At 40.0% G+C, this 23,673-nt stretch overlaps 1 protein-coding gene across 7 annotated transcripts in view; it reads right to left on the bottom strand.

Moving 5' to 3' along the window:
• SON (SON DNA and RNA binding protein) overlaps positions 1 to 23,673 on the bottom strand; it is a 41,392-nt gene that overhangs the window by 14,290 nt on the left and 3,429 nt on the right. For all 7 annotated transcript variants that reach the window (XR_008578006.1, XR_008578008.1, XM_054833191.1 and 4 more), the window contains 6 exons: positions 11,764 to 22,539; positions 10,072 to 10,232; positions 7,716 to 7,856; positions 5,706 to 5,894; positions 1,316 to 1,426; positions 804 to 920 (listed from right to left, as the gene is read on the bottom strand). Coding sequence is in view for 5 of the 7 variants with exons in the window: in XM_054833191.1 (XP_054689166.1) it covers positions 804 to 920; positions 1,316 to 1,426; positions 5,706 to 5,894; positions 7,716 to 7,856; positions 10,072 to 10,232; positions 11,764 to 22,539 (11,495 nt within the window). In the remaining 2 variants the exon portion in view is untranslated. The remainder of the gene's footprint in view (positions 1 to 803; positions 921 to 1,315; positions 1,427 to 5,705; positions 5,895 to 7,715; positions 7,857 to 10,071; positions 10,233 to 11,763; positions 22,540 to 23,673) is intronic.

Raw genomic sequence — 23,673 nt, 5'->3', positions numbered from 1 at the left:
GCAGATACAGTGTATACTCAACTACGTTACTTGCAAGATTGACCGCCGTAAAACTCATTATTCTTTTTGCCTGAAAGGTGGACATTGCTTGAATTCCTCAGTTCTACTTCTTGAAATAGAACCAGTTCAGCATTCATTTTCAAAGATGAAGCATGAATTGTTAAACTTCTAAAACGCATGTATGTATGACGCACCACATCCCAAAAATAAGCCAGTATTACTCTGTAGTAAGAAGTAACTATTTCACTGTAGGATATTATTGAACTTATTAACCCAACTGCAACTCCTGGTTTAATACTCCAGATCTTTGGCTCCCAGAAAACCCTGGTGATACAAATAGAGGCAAAGTAGCAATCGGATAGAACCAAGGCAAACAAAATCGCAGTTTGGGACTTGGTTCACTGAAGTTGAAGCCAAAACATCACTGACTTCAGTAACATCAGGATCAAACCTTGCCTGATCTGTCCCAATCCCGTAAAAGTAGTGATGGACCTACCACTGCAACCATACCATTATCATGAATGTCATTTCAGTATAAGGTAACAGTATACATGAACCAATCTGACTCAAATATGAGACGCACATCTTATTGAAGTACTCTATATCATGAGCAACACCTTAATGCACAACAAAACGGACACAGCAGCAGCAAGTAAATCATTGGTTTTGATCAATTTAGATAATGTGTTATACTTCACACATGCATTACCATAGGTTCTTAAGGCAGATTTTTTGCATTTTCCGATACTTCCACTGTTATTTAAAATGTGATAGTTAGACAAGTATGTCTGCATAACTTCTACCTTTCTAATCCATGCTTGGGGACCACTGTTGGTCAGCTCATCTGAGGACAATATCTGTGCTCCAGTACTTCCTGTGAACTGGCCAGGTATGGAGTTTGATTGAGCCCAGGCGTCAATCTATAAAATAAAAATCAAATATAAGACCAAAATAAAAATTTGCACATTTTTCCTTTGCAATTCTCTGTTGCTTCTCAATAATTTTAATAGCGATTCCTCATTTATGTTTAGTGCTATGTTCATTAACACTCGTGTGTAAGCAGACACTCAAAAAAGCTGAGTATCTTTGTATGTTATCCCTAAAGCCTGAGCTCAAAGTCTAGCAAGTTTTTGGTTCGTGGTTTGCTTATCCTCAAAATCAGTGTTATTAAATGCAAAATAAAGGCAGAATTTTTAAACACGTGCCCATAAACTGGGCTTCCAAAAAATCTGTACTTAAATACCTAAGAAAAATCAGCTGGTATGAAGGTTAAACATTAAGTTCATCAAAATGCTGATGAAAATTTGCAACATACCTGTTCCTGTGCACGATTTAACATGCACATGGCCTCTAAATCAAATGTGTTTTCATTAAGCCTTTTCTGAGCCACTGCTCGATCATTCATAGCTGTAGTTATGTCCACGCCCTAGGAAGAAAAAGATTATTTTTAAAACTATATCAGACCACAATAATATCCATTTGATCTGGAAAAGCTGTTGTAGAATAAATGCTACAAATACTACAAAGTTGTTTTATACATTGATTAGTTAGTTTGATATATAAATAGGCAACATGAAAAAATCCTGGGACTACTTGTTAAGTATAGACAATACAGGCTTTCCTAAACAAATACAAAATCTGAAGTTGAAGTATAACACCCTGACAATTTAGTATCACCTGTACATACAAAATATCAAAAGAATTATTTTCAAAGAACTACTGTGGTCACAAAAATTCTGGTGTATAATACTTAAATAGAGAAGCATATTATTGTTCAATGGAATCATTAAGCAACAGAATTAAATGTAATTTAGCAAAGAATCTAAAAAACCCAAAAAAAGTCTTCATATAGAGCTGTTCACATGAGCACCCTACTATTAAGTCATACTAAAACTTCAAGTTGTATGTATAAAAAAATTACAGCAAGAATCAGATGTATTCCATGAACTTGGCTTTAGTGTTTCAAATCTTAATCTTCAGCCTAAAACAGACTTGCGTAGAAGTAAAACCAGACTGGTAGCTCGTAAAATTAACTGTTTTGGAAAGGATTATTTAGATCTGTGCTGCTGAACTAGAGTAAAATTTAAAGAAAAATAAATTTGAAACTATCTTGCACATACTAATCAGAATAATTCGAGTAAAAATATGGAGCAAATTAAGATGCTCAATGCAAACCTCTACTCTACGAGCAAAGCAATCAAGAGAGAAATCCAAAACATTTGGGGGTAACAAAGCAGATGCAAGAAATTATGACTAGTATACAGCTCTTTTGTAAAATTACTTGTGCCTTGTTCTTCAGATGATGTGAATTTTAGGTATCATTCCATTTTGAAAGGAGAAAAGGAATAGTGCTCAGAGACAAGTGAAATTTCTTTGGAGATGAGCATGTGAAGGAGACTGAAAGGGCTGGAACTGTTTGAAGCACAGAAGAAACCAAATAGTCAAAGAGCAGGTGGCATATAAACAAAAAGCAGAGTTGATGGATTAATTTTTGTGTGTGTGTGTGTGTGTGTGTGTTACAAGACTTCTACCTTTTCTTAGTCATTACCTCATAACCTTAGCCTCTCAGACATTATACTAGAATAAAGGGCCAGTAGAAGAAACTGAAGCTAATTTAAAATTGACTCTGCTGTACAGAAAAAGTTAATCCACAAAATCTGTCACAGGAACCACGTCAAGAATTTAGTAAAAATTGAAAAACAGTAAGACAGACAAAAATGTCTACAATTGCATAAAACAGAGTAATTATTTTTGTACTCTATTAAATCTTATTTTAAGATGGGGGATTTTTTACCATTTAGGACAAAAAGTATTTCTGTTGGAAAGATCATTGCTGAAACATCTGGCACTGACCAAGACAGACTTAAAATCCCAGAAGTCCTATGTGTCTATAAAACTGACTTCAGTGTTTATTTATTGTCCCAGCTGACAAAAACACAGATCATAAACAAGGCACAAGAATTAAAAGATTTTCTAACAATCACCTAACATGACAGTCACATATGCAAAAGAATGCCTGTTTAAATACACACTTTCTTGAATTAATACGTTTCCCTTACATAGTTAAAATAATTCTTTTGTGTTTTGTTTGTGAAACTGGTTCAGGAGACAAATAAAAGTTATTCTACTCACCAAAAGCTTCAATCCAGCAATACACATAGGCATGCAAGTAGTCCACTGAAACCACATTGGGACCACTCACATACTTAAACATACATGTGTACTTTAGTGCTTTACCGGACTGGGGCCTATTAGTAGATACCCTGGTTAGTTAGAATTCCCATACACTTTCCCCACATGGTCAGTCACCATTTTGGAGACCATCATGGCTTTGTATTATGTCAAGACACTCGATGGCAGCTTTGGATCTTGAAAAAAAAAAAATCTCTGCTTGAAGTATGAAAAGTTGTTATTATTTAGTCAAGTAAAACAGTTTCAAGTTCAGCATGCTATTCTCCGTAAGAGTTCTGCCTTTCCAATCCTGACTTTTAGTAACATTTTCCCCACAGACACAAATCACAAATATTAAAGCAAGAAGAGGCTGACAATAGAAAGCAGGCATTTTTGACATACTTTGTAGGTCCACTGATACACCAGATGCATTTACTACATTTTTAGATCACAACGGCTTCTCTGCATTAATAGTCACCTGTGTATACTCCAAACTTAAATACAACACTTCAACTCTACTTTTAGACTTTCACATATAGCTTCTTTCTCATAAGTTTCTCTGGCTTCTACAGACATGCTGATACTTCAGATTACTCAAGGCTTTTTCCTCCATCTCCTCTTACTACAAACAACTATATTAACAGCATCATCTTTTATTAAAACAATTTGTAATATATTAGCAGGGCCATTTCAGGCTGCTTATTCCCATAACTAATTCTGTGACTTGAATAAAAACATAACAATAAAACCAATTACGTATTTTTTTAATGTCAATATAGACTTGCATCAGAATTGTCACAATCAGATTTCAAAATTACCAACAATGAATGAAGGTAAATTATATGTCAAACTTCCTGAGGATCCAAGCACACTCCCCCACTACTCTACTTCAACAGCAAGGGAGCTTATCTGGCTTCTTTTGCTCAAAGGAAGCCATTTCATCCACAAAGAGTCCTCATAAGCATTTAAAAATTAAGCACAGAAGTAGTCTGTTACCTTTCAGACTCCCTGGAGAAATATACATAGATTCTGTTACAACAAAAGTATTCCTGTATTTCAAAATTAAGGATTGCCAAACCCAAGGGGATGGTATGCTCTGCTGTCAGCTAACGACCCTTGAAATCACCCTTAACACAAACCAAGTTAAGGTAAATGCAAATAAAAATATTTATTTACAAAATATAAAAACAGACAACATTGTTACAAGCATTTATAAAGATACACGTGACAGAAAGGAAAGAAAGTTATCTTTAATATATTCACTCCAATGTCAATTTTTAAGGCCTCTTCTACATAATCAATACACAAACCATCAGTGCTTAGCTAACCCAATTTGTCAAAGGCACAAGCCCAGTGTCATTGCCAACCTGGATGCAGACATCTACAGAACTCGCCTGAACTATGAGTATATTATTAACCATTTGAATGACAAGACTTCTTACCACCTGGTAAAAACATGGCCAAATGTTAGTATACAATGTTTCTATGCTCTGGACTTTTTACATATGCACTAGTAGCTGGGAATGACATTCTGCACAAAGATTCTGAAATGTATGCCTTATTAGTGGTTCATGACAAAGACCAAACAGCAGTTACCATCAGCACTGAAGGAACAATGAATTGGGTGCCTGATCATCAAACTTGGAGGTATATCATGAAAATGTCAGACGAATTAGATTCACTGTGTTTTTGGTGCTGCAAGACCCAGAAAAGAATACCTTCTGTGCTTCAGGAAGTGAACTGTACAATCTTAGAAAGTTCTTGAAAAACAAAACGCACCAACTGAAAATACTGTTTCATCAGAAACTGATGCCAAGGCTTTTTTGTTTATTTGCTTTGAAAGGTATGAGAACAAGTCTTCAGATGGAGTGAGGTTAACATCAACTTGAAAACATTTACATCTGTCTTAAATATTTACTTAATTACAAAAACCCCACAAAATATCCTTTTGAAGACATTTCAAGGGGGAAAACATTTGCTTTTTTTTAGCTTAATATACATACAATTAGATTTTCCTTTCAAAGGCCACATGTAAGACAACTATGTAAGAAAATGTGACTATAAACCTATAAAATTAGTAGATACATCCAGATGAAATGGCAGTTTTAGAAACTACTGTCAGATCTATTTTTAATGGATTACATTTCAATGCAATGTTATTGCTCTAAGATTGATAGGACAATTTTAATTGTTATTAGATTTATAGTTATGAAAGTCTCAACTTAGGGTATTAACCTCTGCAGGAAACTGGACAAGACACTTGCTTTTCATCTTCAAGCAAAAGTTTAAATTCTATTGAGACAAAAGTTGACAAAAGCACACAGTATGGGTACAGGCTGCTTTCATCACTGTCCACATAAGCATGGCAACCAAATTTGAAGAGTGCAGCAGTTCAGATAATTAGCTTATTAAAGTATTAGATACTACCTATGTAAGTGTTTTTTTTTCACAGACTGCAGTTTGATACCAGACTGACCAGGTAACGGTTTTGGTTTTGGTTTTCTTATATGATATGCTTTCCTTCCCTTCCTTACCTCAATGGATGGTTTGGGGAAAACATCATCCTTGCTTTCTTCTTTGCCTTTTTCAACTGGAACCCATTCTCCATAGACACTATCTGCTTCTTTTTTCCTATGTTGAGACCCAGATGAAACAGGAAATTCCTTTGACAGGCTGACCTGATTTTTCGGTTGTGGTGGTGGTGCTGGTTTTATACTGGGAGTCTTAAAAAAATAAAAATCAGAAGTTAAAATTTGAAAAACACACAATACTCACAACATGTCTTTGAGAAACAATTTATTGTATACACTACACTATTAAGTTTTCATCAGTCATCCTTCTTACTAACATCAAACTGAAAGCCTTTATAACAAATAATTTTAGCACAGCCCTGAAATACACACAAGTGAGCAACAAACTGCAGTTTAAGAGAAGATGAAACGGCTAGAAGTTAAAATCGCCTAATCAGCTTCAGCAGCCAAAAATACACAAAATCTCACTCTCACAATTAACCTCCCTGCTTTCCCTCCACCCAATCATAAAGAGAACAATTTTAATCTGCCACACATGCATTTCATAATGGAAAGCCCCCAAATAAAAATCCTGGACAGCAAAACACATTAGCTGTGATATCCACATGATGATAAAAAGCTCTATATTACTATACATAAAGCAGTTTTCAACATTTTGTTTTCTAGTTTTTGATTATTTTTTAATAGCAGCATGAATCTTAAAGTAAATTAAGTCTAAGAGGTATACAGTCTAAGGAAAACAAGCTAATATATTAAGACTCCAAGAAATCTCTGACAGTTTGCTCTTCTAAGAGGCAAACAGAGCCCAGACAGCTCACAATATTGGGTACACTCCTAATATCAAAGGAACACAGATGGGAATAGTAGAATCCAGAAAGAATGGGAAGAATGATACTAAGAGGCTAAAAGCTGTGGAAAACAGGCAGAGCAGCCCATAACCACTAAAGAACATTCCTCTTTGCAGCCTGCACGAAATCCCAAGGTTTCTTGGGTTTCGTCGTACCACTATCTAACAGCACAACATAAAGTATGAATCTATTTCTACCTTACACCTTATGTAAATAATGTATTACTGCTTATTTTGTGTACACCACAAGCTATATCTACTTCTACATAAAAATATAAATGCTATTTGTATTTTTCACTTAGCATATTAATGCTTTTATAGTAATTTATACTCTGAAAAATCAGAGCAGACTTTCATGGGTACAAAAAACCCACCAAAGATAAAACTGTAAAAAAAAAAAAGCAAACAAAAAACTTCTAGACAAATTCTAATCCATGCTTCAAAGCATATGAATCCCAGGCGTCTTTAAAGATACGCTCCCTCATTTTACTCCTTCCAACAAGCTCATACACAGAAAGTGTCAACACAAGCTCTGACAAGAGTCAAAAGCAGTTCCCCCAGGAAGGGGTTTAATGGAACATTTAGACCCTCTTAGTAACAGGCAACATCAGTGATCCTCATTCTTAATGCAGCATTTACTTCTCTATTGGCTAACCTCCAAACTAACACAACTTTTTTCTCCTTTAATGAACACTTGAGATCAACTGAAGAAGCAGACATACAGCATTTAGAGTCTGCACAAAGCTGATGGCATAATCTTATTTAGAACACCTCAAAATGCTTTTAGAATTTTGCTGGGGTGGGGGGTGCTGTTTGTCCTTTAAGAAAAACAATGCCATTCCAAAAGTATTTCCCAATTCCAATGCTGTTTGTAAATTCATACTGCTATTTTTGCAATGAAAGCATGAAGTAAAACCAATCTTCTTTATGTTATTTAAGCCTTAAAAGCTGCAAAGACATTACAGAAAAAAGTTTCAATCCAATTATGGGAACTACCACAATTTCGTAGACTGCAGGTTAAGTTTCTTACTGTAGCAAGAGTACTTTTAACAACATCCTAGTGCAATTTCACAGGATAATCAATCCCTGTTTAATTTCTGCAAAATTACTTGCACTATTTAAAAATAACCACAATTTAAAGTATTGAAAATTAAAGAAGTACTCACACTTAAATTGAAAAAAATAGGTTTGGGTTCACTGAGCTTAAAAGGATGATTATAGAACGGACGTTCTTCCTCCTCTTCATCAGAAACATGAGGTTTGTTCACTATCACATCATCTGTGCTTTGAGCGATTTTCTTGCATTTCTAAAATAAATTAAAAAAACAAAGAAAAAGATACATGACAGCTCTGAATAAACCTGGACTTTCAACCAAAACATAAAAAAATAACATTTTTACAAAAAAGTGTTTTTCTTTTCTAAAGCAGGAAGTATAATCTGACAAAATCTTTTAGCAATATCATCAATATATGTACTTTTGACATTTTATACACATTATCACAAACACCTACCTAGGTTTGCCAGGCCCTCATGCAGCGAGTAATTTCACCAACTTAAGACTTCAGCAAGCATACTGTAAAACTTGCTACACAGTGCTAGTTGTAGAAAGTGTGTCTAAGTCTGCAACCATTCCAGAGTAGGAATTCACTGGTTGTCTGGCATTCCACAGAACTAGCATATTGCAATCTCATAGAAACTTCAGTGTAACTCAAAACTACTACACAGGAAAACCTAAGAATTAATAGTTACTAACTCTAAGTTCCACTGGTAGTGCAGGGACCTAGTCAGGTGCAATGGCTCCAAAAGATCTGATAGCTTCTGAAATATTTTGACATTGGTCAGGTACACAAGACACCCCCATTTTATATTCAACAGAAATTGAATGTAAAACATATAGGTGCTATGGGGATACTGCATACAAATAAGAAAAGAACTTCCAGGGAAACAAAAAAAGAAAAAAGACATTCTAGAGAGGCTAGAATTTTATGACAAAAAATTCTTTACTGATCATGGTTATCTGCACTGACTGTTTACCAGTAGCAACTACAACTTAGTTCAAAACGCATTTGAGATTATAGTCTAGTATCATGCTTCTATTATGTCACCATTTATGAAAAGTATATTTACAAGACTTACAAGACATTTGAGGACATGAAATAATACCAGCAAAGTAAAGCCATCACTTGATTCGATTCTAGTTCAAGTTCATACCACTGTAAGTCACATTTGTTTGATGACCCAATTGTTGGCATATAAGGAGCAGACAGGCAGCTCCATCACTAAAAATCAAGACACATTGATGGCATTGTTCTCATCAGTCCTAATAAGAAGAGACTCCTGCGCTCTCCTGTGCAAAGACGCCTCCAAACAACGACAGAAGCACATGATTTAGGCAACAGGAGAAGCCTGCAGTATTTGGAAAGCTTATGTATTATCTATAGCTATTATTTGGCTCCCAACTAACTGGAAGCAGTTTGCCTAGTTTGCAGGTTACATTGCAGAGAGGCAAGAAGCTGAACAGGCTCTGGAAGGGTTCTCCCCTTGGGCACACTACCGTATGAGAATGGGCTGGACCGCTTCTGTGGCCAATTCTGATTCAACTGAACAGCATCATCCAACAGATTCCCAGAGTTGGAAAGGGCAAGGAAGGGGCAGGTTTTGTCCTTCCAGACTACCACGAACTACACTGGATCTTGGTCAGGTTACATGAAGAACCACTTAATATGTCTGCGCAATCTCAGCTTTTTCATGAAGTACTTCTGCTTCCACTAGCCCATACACAGCTAAGAGATTACTTTTCAGCAATTTGACATTGCTTAATTTCAGATGTTATTTCCATAAATAGATTATTTCAGAACTGTCACACTGATGATGCAATTAAAAAAAAAAAAAAAAAAAACACCAAAAAACCCACAAACCAAACCCCAAAAACTTTCCCCCACTCTTTTCTCTAGTTTCTGGGGGAAAAAAAATGTAGGGGAAAATTAGCTAATTGAACAAGGTGAGTTTACTACAGTAAAAGGACAAGTAGCATTTTCTTCCCCACAATCAGAACAAACCCATCACATATGCAGACTAGAACTGCAACAATAATTATCTAAAAATATCTTGAGTACATATTAAAATATATGAAGTGAGCACTGGATTTTTAACCCAAAGATAACCTTTAACAATATGAAATTCACTAACAAAAGTAAGAACATAACTAACACCACCAAAACCAAAAACTAGAAGTGAAAGCTTTGTTTTTTTATTAACAGGACTGCAAAGAAAACTACTAATTTGTACAAAATTAGAAAGGAATCAAAACCAAAAAGAAAGCAAAAGAAACAGATTTCATGCATTTCCATGGAATTAAAAAGCCTGTTTTCACAATTTAAAAAAAAAAAAAACTGTATACGGAGTAAGGGCTCAAACCACAAGCCAGCTTACATGCGAACCAAGCACACAGAATGACAGCTTGCCTAGAAGTCACAAAAAACCAACTTATTTCCAGGTTTGATACTGTTGTTCTCACTTACCTCAGTGAGCTCCTTTAGTGTATCTCGTGATGACTTCTGACTGGCTTTGTCGTCTTTCTTTTGAGATAACAAAGGCATCAGGCTTGGTGGTAAGGGAACACCAGACTTAGCACACATGGCGGCTGCATTAGCTTTGGCTATTTCAAGTAGCTGAGCCTTGTCTAAAAAATATTATTTTTAAGAAAAATTATTATTTTTAGAGATTGTTTTAATAATAAATAAGCATTTCTGGCAGACTAAACAGAGTACAAAGAGAAAACACAAGATTTTACCCACACTGTGCATTTTTATGTTCTGTGAAAATAACTAAAATTGTACTTAGTTGCTCTGGACTTTTTAAAATTTGGTCTACGCAACAAACAAGTGAAATTGCAAATTTAACACAAAGCACACGAGTCCAAATTACAGCACTCAAAATCCTCCAAACCTCAGAAGTTCTGATCATCAATTAGATCATTCTAGTTTTGGAAATACTGGGTCATTTCTACACAGCATAAATTCCGAACTCTACTTCCTAGCTGTCTCTGAAAAGCATTCAAAGGTCTTGAGGAAGTCCCCTCAAGTCCCCCAGTACATAGCCTGAAAGCTACTTACAACCAATCAACAGAAAATATAAGCACTGAATAAAATGTGCACTTGTGTAAAATACAATTACACACAAAACTGTTAATAAACCAGGTTTTTCTTTATTAAGGAAAAAAGCACGTGACCCTATCACTGAAATCACATAAAAAGAAAGTATGTCTTACCTGACCTGCTAGTTTGCAAATAAATGAGTTACTACTACCTCTGCAAGCGTACAGCTTTACAAAAATCCTAAAAGGACAACATGCCTTTGCTTCTTGAGCATTAGAAGCATATAGATACATACTCGCTGCATAATCAAAGCATGAAGGCAGATTCAAGGATGCTCATTAATTCTCAGGTTCTGTACAAAAATACTTTTCTGGTAGAGAGGCTTCTGTGGTAACTTCATAAGACAGGACTAAAAGGATCAGAACCTGAGCTCCACAAAAGGCAGCTTTCTCACACACTGTACAAGAGCTCATCTCTCAAAATTAAAGCCTTCTTTCTCCTTACGTAACTTACTACCTAACAAAACTTAAGGCCTCTCTTCCTCCAGTCACAGAAAAAAGATACAGTTCATTAGGAATTTTTCTCTTATTTTCCAATCAGCTGGGTCTGGAAACATTTTCAGGAACAAGTCTGCCTTGCCATTAAATTCTTACCATGGGAAAGAGGCAAGACAGTAATGGAAACAGGTAAAAAAGCATTACAGCTGATGACAGAGCCAAGAACTCTCCAACTGGCACTTGCTTTCAAATGTTCTTTCATGCCCAATTTGTTCTCAGGAGAACTAGAAATTCTTAAGTTTCTTATAGAGGACTTGGCCTTTACTAACCAGTACAATGACCAGTGTTCCTCAAGACTGCAACATACCACCTTTGTATAAAAGCTCTATAACCAAGATATAACCTGCTCTAAATACACCTTCATCCAAATGGTAAACATTGATTCAGCTCCAACATAAAAGTTCCTACTAGAAGTCACTGCCTGAAAGTAATGCACAAAACTACTTCCAAGAAATTCCTTATGAATGCTACAGAGATATGTTAAAATAAGACTATGTAAATGAACACATTATCACAGAATAATTATCATGGAACTACTGAAAATAAAATTGTCACTTACCCAAGTCTGTAAGACGTTTAGGTGACCTGCTTGAAAATCGTTCCGATGACCTTGACCTACGACGATCAGGCGATCTGCTGTATCTTCTTCTCCCTGAAGATCTTGATCGCCGTAGTCGAATTGGTGACCTACTAGAGCTCCGTCTTCTTCCTCTTGACCTGGATCGCCTTTGACGAATAGGTGTTCGACTCCTGCTGCGTAATCTGAGGGATATTCTACGATCTCTTGAATCTGATCTTCTTCTTCTTCTATCAGTAGATCTTGATCTATTTCTCTGAGATCTCTTACGCCTGTCTCTTGATAAAGAACGCCGCCTTCTTGATGCTGACCTTGACCTACTCCTCCTTCTGTGCCTTGAACGTGACAATGAGCTAGACCGAGAACGACGGTTAGATTTTGATCTTGATGCTCTTCTCCGTGTTACTGATCTGGAGCGATTACGTCTAGAGCGAGATTCTGTATCATATCTCTGGGATCTATGCTGAGAAGACCTGGAACGTCTGCTTCTAGACCTCCGCGAAGATTCTTTGTCTGCTGTTTTTTCAACAGATTTGGATCGACTCCTCTGGCGAGCAGTGGACCTGGAGCGTCTACGTCTAGACCTCCGGGAAGACTCTTTGTCTGCTGCTTTTTCAACAGATGTCGATCGACTCCTTTGGCGAGCAGTGGACCTGGAGCGTCTACGTCTAGACCTCCGGGAAGATTCTTTGTCTGCTGTTTTTTCAACAGATGTGGATCTACTCTTCTGGTGAGCAGTGGACCTGGAGCGTCTACGCCTAGATCTCCGTGAAGACTCTTTGTCTGCCGCTTTTTCAACAGATGTGGATCGACTCTTTTGGAGAGTAGGAGATTTTGAGCGTCTGCTTATAGATCTTCGTGAAGACTCTTTGTCAGATATTTTATCAACAGATTTGGATCTAGATTTTTCACGTTCAGAAGACTCAGAACGCCTACTTTCAGGTATAAAGGAAGAGTCCTGTTCCTCCAATCTCTCAAGATGCACAGAATCCTGTTTATCTTCATCCGCCAGAGAGGGCTCCACATCCTCACCCTCTTCACCAGTGGTAGACCTTGACTCATGCTCATCTGATGACGTGGAGTCTCTTCGTTCAGCTGTCAAGGAGGGCTCCACATCATCTACTTCTTCACCAGTGGTAGACCTCGATTCACGCCCATCAGGGGATGTAGAACGTCTGTGTTCAGTTGTCAAAGAGGGTTCCATATCCTCACCCTCTTCACCGGTGGTAGATCTCGACTCATGCTCGTCTGATGATGTGGAATCTCTTCGTTCAGCTGTCAAGGAGGGTTCCATATCCTCCACATCTTCACCAGTGGTAGACCTTGACTCATGTTCATCTGAGGATGTGGAGTGCCTACGTTCGGCTGTCAAAGAGAGCTCCTGGTCCTCTGCCTCCTCACCAGTGGTTGACCTTGACTCACGTCCATCAGGAGACACGGAGCATCTATGTTCAGCTGTCAAAGAAGGTTCCAAATCCTCTACTTCTTCACCAGTTGTAGACCTTGACTCATGGTCATCAGAGGATGTGGAGTGTCTACGTTCAGCTGTCAAAGAGGGCTCGCCATCTTCTACATCTTCACCAGTGGTAGACCTCGACTCATGCTCATCAGAGGATGTGGAGTCTCTTCGTTCAGCTGTCAAGGAAGGTTCTGCATCCTCTATGTCTTCCCCAGTGGTAGACCTTGACTCATGCTCATCAGAAGACACGGAACACCTACGTTCCGTTGTCAAAGGCTGCTCCAGATACTCTCCTTCTTCACCAATGCTAGATCTTGACTCATGCTCATCAGGGGACGTGGAGCGCCTATGTTCAGATGTCAAAGAGGGCTCCAGATCATCCATTTCTTCATCTATGGTAGATTTCTGGTCATGGCCCTCAGGGGACACAGATCGTCTATGTTCAGAAGTCAAAGAAGATTCTAGACCCTCTTCGTCCATGGGAGATTTCAGCTCACAACCTTCCTGATATGAGGATGTGGAATGTCTACGTTCAGGTATAAAAGAGGGGTCTAGATCCCCTGATTCTTCACCAGGGCCAGATTTCACACTGTAGCCATCAGGAGACATGGAGCACCCACTTTCATGCATTGAAGAAGGCACTGCATCATCTATTTTTTCAACAGGGATGGATTTCAAGTCACTGTCATCAGGGGACATGGAAGCTCTATCGTTTAGCGTCAAAGGTTCGAGACCGCCTGCTTTTCCAACAGTGGGGAATCTCAACTCCTGGCCATCAGGGGATGCTGCATGTTCATTTTCAGGTGTTGGAGAAAGCTCCCGAACACCTGCTTTGTGAAGAGCGGTGAATCTTACCTCCTGGCTCTCAAAAGACAAAAGATGGTCATTTTCAGATGTCAAAGAAGAATCCATATCCTCTGTTTTCTCGGCATGAGTCAATCTTGATTCATACTCTTCAGGGGACAGAGCACGTTCATTTTCAGATGTAACAGAAGGTTCCTTAGCCTCTACCTTTTCAGCAGGACTAGACTGCAGCTCCTGACCTTCAGGGGAGAGGGTACATTCACCTTCAGACAAAGACAACTCCTGCACCTCTGTTTTTCCAACAACAGTAGACTGCAACTCCTGGCTATCAGTGGACACTGAACTTTCACTTTCAGATGTTTCAGAAGGTTCTTCCGTTTCTTCTTTTTCAACAGGACTGGATCTCAAATCATGGCCTTCAAGGGACACATCATACTCATTTTCAGACAGCAAAGAACACTCCTGCACCTCTGTTTTTTCAGTAAGAGCAGAGCGCAACTCCTGCCTTTCAGGGGATGCAGCATATTGACTGTCTGCTATTAGTGAAGGCTTCTGCACCACTGTTTTTTCAGCAAGAGTAGATTGTAATCCTTGGCCTTCAGGGAAGATGGTATATTCACTGTCAGATATCAGAGAAGGCTCCTGCACCTCTTTTTCAGCAGGGCTGGCTGTCATCTCCCGGCCCTCAGGAGATGCAGCATATTCATTTTCAGACAGCAGAGAACACTCCTGTACGTCTGTTTTTTCAGCAAAGGAAGACGGCAATTCATGACATTCAGCAGACACAGCATATTCATTGTCAGGTACTACAGAAGCCTCCTGCATCTCTATCTTTTCAGGAGAGCTAGATCTCAACTCCCGGCCCTCCCAAGATACAGCATATTCATTTTCAGAGATCAGAGCAGGCTCTTGCACTTCTATCTTTTCAACAGGGGGCGACCCCAACTCCTGGCTCTCAATGGACACTGAACATTTCTCCTGAGACATCTGATAAAGTACCTGCATCTCTGTTTTTTCAGCAGAGGTTGATGTCAACTCTGGGCCATCAAGTCCTACTGTGTATTCATTTTCAGACATTTGAGAAGGTTCCTCTACCTCAACTTTTTCAAAAGGGGTGGATGTCAAGTCATGACTATCAGAGGAAACAGAACATCTTCTTTCCAGTATCAGAGGTGGCTCCTGCACCTGTATTTCTTCATCATAGGCAGATCTCAGCTTGTGGCCATCTGGGGATACAACACATTTCAGTTGGGAGGACAAAGATGACTTTCGCATCTCTACTTTTTCAGCAGGGATAGGTCTCAATTCGTGACTATCGGGCAACAGGAAAAGCCCATCTTCAGATGTCAGAGAAGTCACCGAGGCCTGTAGTTTTTCAGTAGGTGTGCTTACTGACTCACAAACATCAGTAGACTTGGAGAACTCACTTTCCAGTTGGAGAACAGGCTTCTGTATCTCTATTTTTTCAGCTGCAGTGGATGTCAATTCATAGCCTTCAGCAAAGACAAAACACCTAAGCTTAGATGCCAATGACAGTTCTGCACCTTCTGTTTTCTCAATGTAATTGTGTTTTGCTTTATGGACATCATGGCACACAGGAATTCCGCTTTTAGACATCAAAGAAGATCCTACACTCTCTATTTTTCCAGCAGGCAGGTATCTAGATTCATACATTTCAGAAGATTGAGAGCAGTCGATTTCAAGTACTTGTGGAAGTGTCGGACCGTCTAAATCTTTGTCAACAGATGATCTGGACTCATGAACTTCAGAAGACTTGCAGCTTTGTCCTACAGTTGTGAGTACAACTTCATGCATTTTTTCAAAAGATGATGCTGAACTGAGGTCACCTGAGATCTCGACAGGACCACACTCAGATGTGAGGGAAACGTCTGGAACCTTTACTTTTTCAACAGATAAAGATCTTTGTTCATTTCCATCAGGTGACTTGAAGGATCCACCTTCAGACATCAAAAGAAGCTCCTCTCTTTGTGTAGCAAAGCTGGATCCTGATTCACGTCCATCAGGAGACTTGAAGCATCCACTGTCAGAAGCCAGAGAAGGCTCCTGTATCTGGCTCTTTTCAACAGGCAAGGAGGCTGACTCACAGACATCAGGGAATGCAGAGCATGTAACTTCAGGTGCTGGAAAAGATTTTTCAGCCTCTACTGTTTCCAAAGATAGTGACCTTGACTCAGGGCTGTCAACCAACTTGGAAGATTCCCTTTCAAGTACCGCAAAACACAGTGGTTTTGCAACACGAATTTGTCTCAATTCATGATCATCAGCCAAGTCAGAAAGTACACTTTCAGACATCAAAGACCCCTGAACCTCCACTCTTCCAGAGGATGAGGAGATTGTCTTGTAATTGTCAGAAGATACAGAGCATCCACTTTCAAGCGTCGGAAGAGGCTCTGGACCCTCTATTTCTCTGAGGGAAGTAGATCTCAACTCATCTTCATGGGATGTGGAGAGCTGAAATTCTGTTACTGAAGAATTTTCTGGATCTCCCCTTTTTTCAACAGATGAGGATCTTGACTTGGATGTGGAGTATGTAAGTTCACATAGTGATGAAGACTCCAGAGCTACTGTTTTTTCAGCTGATCCATTTTCAGATGACACAGAAAGCTCTGAAACTTGTGTTTTTTCCACAGGCATGGATCTCAATTCCTGGTCATCTGAGGTTTTGGAGCTGTCAAATTCAGGAGTCACAGAAGGCTGCAGACCTGCTGTTTTTTCAACAGATGAGGAGCTTTTCTCAAGACCATCAAAAGTTTTGGAAAATCCACTTTCAGATGCTGGCGGCAGCTCTGGGCCATTTATTCTTTCAACAGACAAAGCTACTGACGTGGGACCATTAGAGGATTTGGAGGAGCTGCCTTCACTTGCAAAAGAAGGTTCAGGAACATCTACTTTTTCAAGACATTTGGTTGACTCCTGAAGTTCAGAAGACTCCACATGCTTGCTACTGCACTTTACTGAGGATAACTTACTCTCTCTTTTTTCTACAGATTTGGACCTTGACTTAACACTATCAGAGGACTTGGAACGTTTCCGTTTGGATTTTTTTGAAGATTCCTTGCGTTTTTTTTCAACAGACCTAGATCTAGACTTGTAACGTTCAGAAGATTTTGAGCGGCGGCGCTTAGATTTTCGTGAGGACTCCTTCTTTTTTTCCACTGATTTGGATCTAGACTTGTAACGGTCAGAGGACTTTGAGCGCTGACGTTTAGACTTCCGCGATGATTGCTTTCGATCTCTTTTTTCTACTGATCTGGACCTAGACTTGTAACGGTCAGAGGACTTTGAGCGCTGCCGTTTAGATCTCCGCAGGGATGCCTTCCGACCTCTCTTCTCAACAGATCTCGACCTAGATTTCGAACGATCAGAGGAACCAGACCCCCTATGTCTGAACCTCCATGAGTATTCTTTGCCTCCTCTCTTTTCTGAAGACCTGGATCTAGATTTAGAATGGTCAGAGGACCTGGAACGTCTGCGACGGGATCTCCAGGAGGACAGCCTGCTCCCCCTCTTTTCCGCTGACCGTGATTTAGACCTGTAGTGGTCAGATGACCTGGAACGTCTACGTCCAGATCTTCGGGAAGACAGTCGCTTTTCCGCTGACCTGGACTTAGATCTGTAGCGGTCAGAAGACCTGGAACGTCTGCGTCCAGATCTTCGGGAAGACAGTCGCTTTTCCACTGACCTGGACTTAGATCTGTAGTGGTCAGAAGACCTGGAACGTCGGCGCCCAGATCTTCGAGAGGACAGTCGCTTTTCCACTGACCTGGACTTAGACCTGTAGTGGTCGGATGACCTGGAACGTCTACGTCCAGATCTTCGGGAAGACAGTCGCTTTTCCACTGACCTGGATTTAGATCTGTAGCGGTCAGAAGACCTGGAACGTCTGCGTCTGGACCTTCGGGAGGACAGTCGCTTTTCCACTGATCTGGATTTAGATCTGTAGTGGTCAGAAGACCTGGAACGTCTACGTCTGGACCTCCCAGAGGACAACCTGCTCCCTCTCTTTTCTGCTGATCTGGATTTAGACCTGTAACGGTCAGACGACCTGGAACGTCTGCGCCTGGACCTCCGGGAAGACACTCTTCTCTCTCTCTTCTCCACAGATCTGGATCTAGATTTGGAATGCTTTTTTCTGGAATCTGAATAGTTTCTGCTCCTAGAACGTGCTCTTTTAGAGGTCAAACGTCTGGAAGCAGAACGCGACCTGGATTTTTTCTTCCGCTTCCTAGACCTGGACTGAGACTTGGAGCGACTCCTTTTTTGCTTCTTTGCATCATGTTTTTTATCACTGCTTCTGTGGCTACTTTTTTCAATAACTTTCTCAAGTCTCATTAGAGTCTCCCTCATTCGTGCCGCCACATCAGGTTGCACATCAGATGTTTCCGAATCTCTCTTCTCCGACTCCTGTTCTGGAGTTGCTTCTTTGACAGCCTCAGCCTGTGGAATGACTTCTGACTGGCTTGCCTCTGCCACAAGTACTGGAACTGCTTCTGTAACAGTCTCAGGTACCGAAGCTGCTTCCAAATCTTTTGTCTCTGCCTCCAACCCCACAGCTGCTTCTGCATCTTTCAGTTCTACAACAGTCTCAGGAAGAGGAGCTGTTTCCAAATCTTTTGTTTCTGCCACATGAGATGTAGATGCTTCCGATTGTTTTGTGTCTCTGATTATTTCAGATTCAGGAGTCCCTGCTGAATCTTTTTCATCTGCTGCACATGAAGCACTAGAAACTGTTTCTGCTAGTGAAGGCTCAGATGCTTGAGTTTGCTCTGCATCTTCCTTCTCAACCAGTATCTCACATTCTTGAGCTTCACCTGGAACTCTCGCATCCTCCATTTGTTGAACCTGCACCCCTTCTGCATACTGTACTTCTGCTGCCACTTCATGTTCTAGTGTTTTTTCTAGATCTTTCACGTCCCCTGGTTTTGGAAATGCTTCAGAAGATTTCATTTCAGCAGCACTCAAGATTTCTGTAGCCTCTTCTTTACTCTTCCATTCTGGAAGCAAAACCTGCTGCAGAACTGCTTGCAGATGTTCCTGCTTTTCAGCATGCAAAGGTTCTGGAACAGCTTCTGAAGCACCCTCTAAAACATCCATCTCCCCCACATTTCCAGACTTTTGGGAAGTTTCCAAACCTTGGATATCCATGTGTACCTCGGGCTCTTTGACTGTTTCAGAACTTTTCACCTCTACTGTTGCAGACTCTTTCATACTTTCCAACAATCTCACTTCTCTAGCTTCTGACGCTGGCTCCAAGTATTTTGCTTTCATTGCCGTCTCAGTTTCTGAAGCTTCTTCCAAATCTTTTACATTGATATGCAAGGGCTCATTTCTTTTTGTGCTTGTCCTCCTTGTTGCAATTATATATTCCACAGTAGGTCCCTGAGTTCTCACATCTGTCAAAATCTTAGATTCCAAAGTTCCCTTCAAGTTTCTCCCGTCTGTCACTATTTCTGATGCCATAGTTTTTTCTCCCACTCTGGACAAAGACTCTAACACTGCTTCTGAATGGCCTACTTGTTGCTGTATAGATTTTGAACTTGTTTCTAAAGTTTGCACTGTCACTGTTTGCACAGGTTCTAGTACTGCTTTATTTGGATCTTCTGGAGAAACTTCAGAATGTCTCATTTCTCCAACCCCCTCAGATGCCAATGTCCTTCCCAAGCCTTGCATCAGTGTCCCTGTTTCAGATCCCACAACCATTTCCAAATTTTTCATCTGTGTTACGTGTGAAGTTTTTGATCTTGCTTCCACATCTTTTACCTCTGCAACTGCCTCAACTTTCGACAAGTTGCCTAAACCTCCGACTTCTACAGAAGCAGAACTGGTAGCTAGTTCAGAATCCTTTATCTCCCCTACCACCTCAGTCTGTGAGGTTCTTGTATGTGTCATGACTTGAGACTGAGAAATGATGGAACTCTTTGTTTTGCTTGCACCAAGAGGTTCTGCAACCATTTCTGCACGTTTTGGTTCTCTGTCTGCTGTGGTTTTCAAATGCGTCATTCCTGCTAACGCATCAGACTCTCTAACCGGTTCCATGCCTACATACGCAATGACAGATTCAGGAGTCCTTTCTGACCTTTCTTCTAAAAGGGTTCCAGGCTGCATGACTGCTTCTAAAGGTTGTACCTTTGCCATACCTACAGATGCTGGATCTCCTAAGTCTCTCACACCTTTCACATGCATGTGTGATGAAGATGTCTTCATCTCTGTCCTGGCTCTCTCAAGGTCTGCCTCTGAATCTTTCCTTTCTGTCTCTGCTACAGGTCCTATAGTTGTTTCCAAACTTTTCACTGCTCTCATAGATCTGACTTTCATAGCTAGGAGACCAGCATCTGAGCCTGCTTCTACTCCTGTCATACTATCTAAATTTATTTCTGGACTTTTTGACACTGCTGTTGAATCTAGTGTTGCTGCTAAACCTCTGGCCACAGTCTCACAACACACAGCTGCTTCTGAAGCTCTCATACCTTCCATTTGCAAAGACAGTGAAGCTGTTTTCAAAGCTTTTGCTTCCACCACAGCCATTGGTCTTAGGACTCCTCCTAGACCTTTCACATCTTCTTGCTGCGAAGACAGGGGAGTTGCTTCCAAAGCTCTCACAGTCAATTCACTCCCAGATCTTGATTCTCTCGGCAATGAAGTACCTTCTGAATGTTTTGCCTCTGCTACAGCTACAGGCTTGAGAGTAGATTCTGAAATTTTTGAAGCATTAGTATTTTCCAGTTGCAGAGTAGTTTGACTTGTTTCTCGACCTTTTACTCCTGTTAGTGCTGCAACTTCCATGGTTGCTCGTGGACCTCTAAAACCCTCCGCCATCGGAATTTCCGGAGTTGTTCGGGGAACAACGGTCTGCACAACTGCTATGGGTTCTAAAGTTGCTCTTAAACCTTTTGCCTCTGCAACCACATTCACATCTGTCAGTTCTGCTGGAAGCGCAGATTCCTGGGTTCTATCCACACTTCTTGTTTCTGTCAAGACTTCAGGTTGTAGGAGCAATCCTGATGCATTCGGCATTGTTGCCGGATCAATGTTACCTTCCACATCTTTAACTACTTCAGCTTGCAGACATTCTCGAGCTGCTTTGACATCTCTTGCTACAATACCCACAGGTTCCATGATTGTTTCCAAAGTTTTGGGCTTTACTACACCAATCGGCTGCAGAGCTTCTTCCAAAGCTTTCACATTTTCCATATGTGTAGAGCTTCTAGCTGGTTCAACATCCTTCACTTTTGTAACAGCTCCTGGTCCCAGGGGTATTTTGGCACTTTTTACTTCCAGCTGGGTCACAGCAGTCGCTGCAGAAATTTTAAAAGGATGCTGCAAAGATACATCTGCCTTCAAGACACTTGAACCCTCTGTGGGGCTGCACTGTGTCACTCTCAAATTATCAGATATAATCGAGGGCTTCAGGGCTGGCTCCAAAGTTCTGCTCACATCTCCTAATTCCAAAGATCTTTCCACATTTCCTATATGCAGAGATTTTTCAGGTGCTTCTGGAATTTTCACTTCTTCCATGGCCACAGACACATGAGTTACCTTCACAGTATTCAGATCTGCCTGATTTGCAGATTTAGGAATTGTTGTCACATCACTTGCCAAATACACAGATTTTGAAGGTGCTTCTAACTCTTTTGCTCCCTCCCGTGCCACAGATTGCAGAGGTGCTTCTGAGTATTTCAATACCTCCATGGTCTCAGACTCAAGAGCTGTATCCAAAGCTTTTACTTCCCCAGTGTCTTTAGATTTCAGAATAACTTCTGAACCTTTTAGTGCTTGTATTACTTCTGAAGCTAGAGTTGCTGCTGAATCTTTCTGATTTTCAGATTTACTGGCAACTCCAGATGGGATGCTAGATGAAGCGTCATTTCCAGTATCAACAAGAACACCCTTTTCACTTGCATTAATACCTATGGGATAAATATTTTCGTGAGACTGTTTAATTTGTTCTTCTCTAGTGCAAATTTTAGTTTGAGTTATACTAGCATTTTCTTGGATATCCGATTGGCTGCCTTCTAAATTAAATGGAGGATTTGTTACACACAAAGTCCCCTTCTCACTTCCAAGATTTTCCGTAGATTGAGGAGAATCAGTTCTTGAATGAGAAACAAGTCCTAAAGCTTGTCTATCAAGCTCCTCACTTGCTTTTGAGCACAGTTCTTCTGGCTGCACGTGGACAGCCAGATTTGCATCTCCAAATCCTCCTTGCTGTACACTCAATTTGGAGCTTGACTTCTCTGGCATCAAGAGAGAAGCAGGCTGCAAGTCTGCATGTTCTCCATGACGTGTACTCAACTTTGACTCCTTTGGCTGCTTTTTATGCTTCTTCTCTTTCTTTCTTTTCTTCTTCTTTTTCTTCTTCTTCTTGCTTTTGTGTTTCTTGTTCTTCTTTGATTTTTTCCTAGGAATTTCATCTTCAGCAGTAGAGCTTCTTTTTGTAGACTGAGTACTATTTTTCACAGTATTTTTGTCCACATCTAGAAAAAAGGATATTTTCCTTGTAAATGTTATTAAAACTACATTTTAAAAATTCTTTTAGACTAGTGACCAAGTACATGGACAGAGGTACAAAACATTTAAACTTGACATCCATGCCTTCTTCACTAAACCACCATACCCAAATAGCACACACTCCCTTTTCAGCCCTTTTACCCTTCCTCTCAGGAGTCACTTTAAGTAAAAATAAGTAATTCTTCTTTCAAAAAGTTAACCAAAACTTCTTAGTCAGCAACATGGTTCCAGTGGGAACATGACCCTTTCCAAGTAGCAGTTGGATATCCTTCCACTTATATTCAACTGAGCAGTGCATTCTTCCAGGAGACTGAACATATGCTTTTAAACTACACTAAGCTGCACATGAACTGGAGCAAGAGCTCCCATTTTTCAAGCAAATTATCTAAGTGGTGGTATGCTTATTGTATAAAATGTGGCCAGCCCATTATTCCCTCCTATGCTTTAACTTGTGAGTGAGCCAAATATTACTAGTGTGTTAGAAATTATCTAAGCATATTTACTGATTAAGTTCCTCACTGACTAATTCCTTCAAATAAATTTAGAGAAACAGCATCTACCTTCCCCAATCCCAAACAAGTTTTAAGGCACTGCAGGCAACCAGCTGCTCAGACCAGACTGCAGTTGCCACAAGCAGCTGCAAACCTGCAAGTACCTAATAGAGCTTTTGCTTCAACAGGAAAGTAAGTAATAAATCTAAGTGACTGCAGGGACAAGCAATCACTGAGGGGTAAAGAAATGAGGAAGACTGAGGTTTCGACCACCTTCTTTAAACTCCACACCTCATTTCCCTCTGAATTTAACCTGTGTTAGATTCTTACCCTTCTTTGGATCTAGTGCCATGTTTTCACAGTAAAGGCACTTCTATTAAAGGCAACTTGTCATAACTTGCATTAAGTATCAGCTACATATTCAAGTCTGCTTCCCTGTTATCTTCAATAAGTATATATATATGGGCCAGTGCAGCAATATGGCTCTCCAATTATAATCTGGCAGTGATTACAAAGCATAGTCTTTCAAGTAAACAATGCAAAATCATTCAGCAACTGTTTGTAATTAAATACTATTAAACAAACATGACTTAAGATTGCATAAGCAAG

This window comes from Grus americana, chromosome 1, assembly GCF_028858705.1.
Source record: "Grus americana isolate bGruAme1 chromosome 1, bGruAme1.mat, whole genome shotgun sequence".
NCBI classification, from domain to species: domain Eukaryota; kingdom Metazoa; phylum Chordata; class Aves; order Gruiformes; family Gruidae; genus Grus; species Grus americana.
The sequence above is the reverse complement of the archived record's forward strand: the minus strand, read 5'-3'. Positions and strand labels throughout refer to the sequence as shown.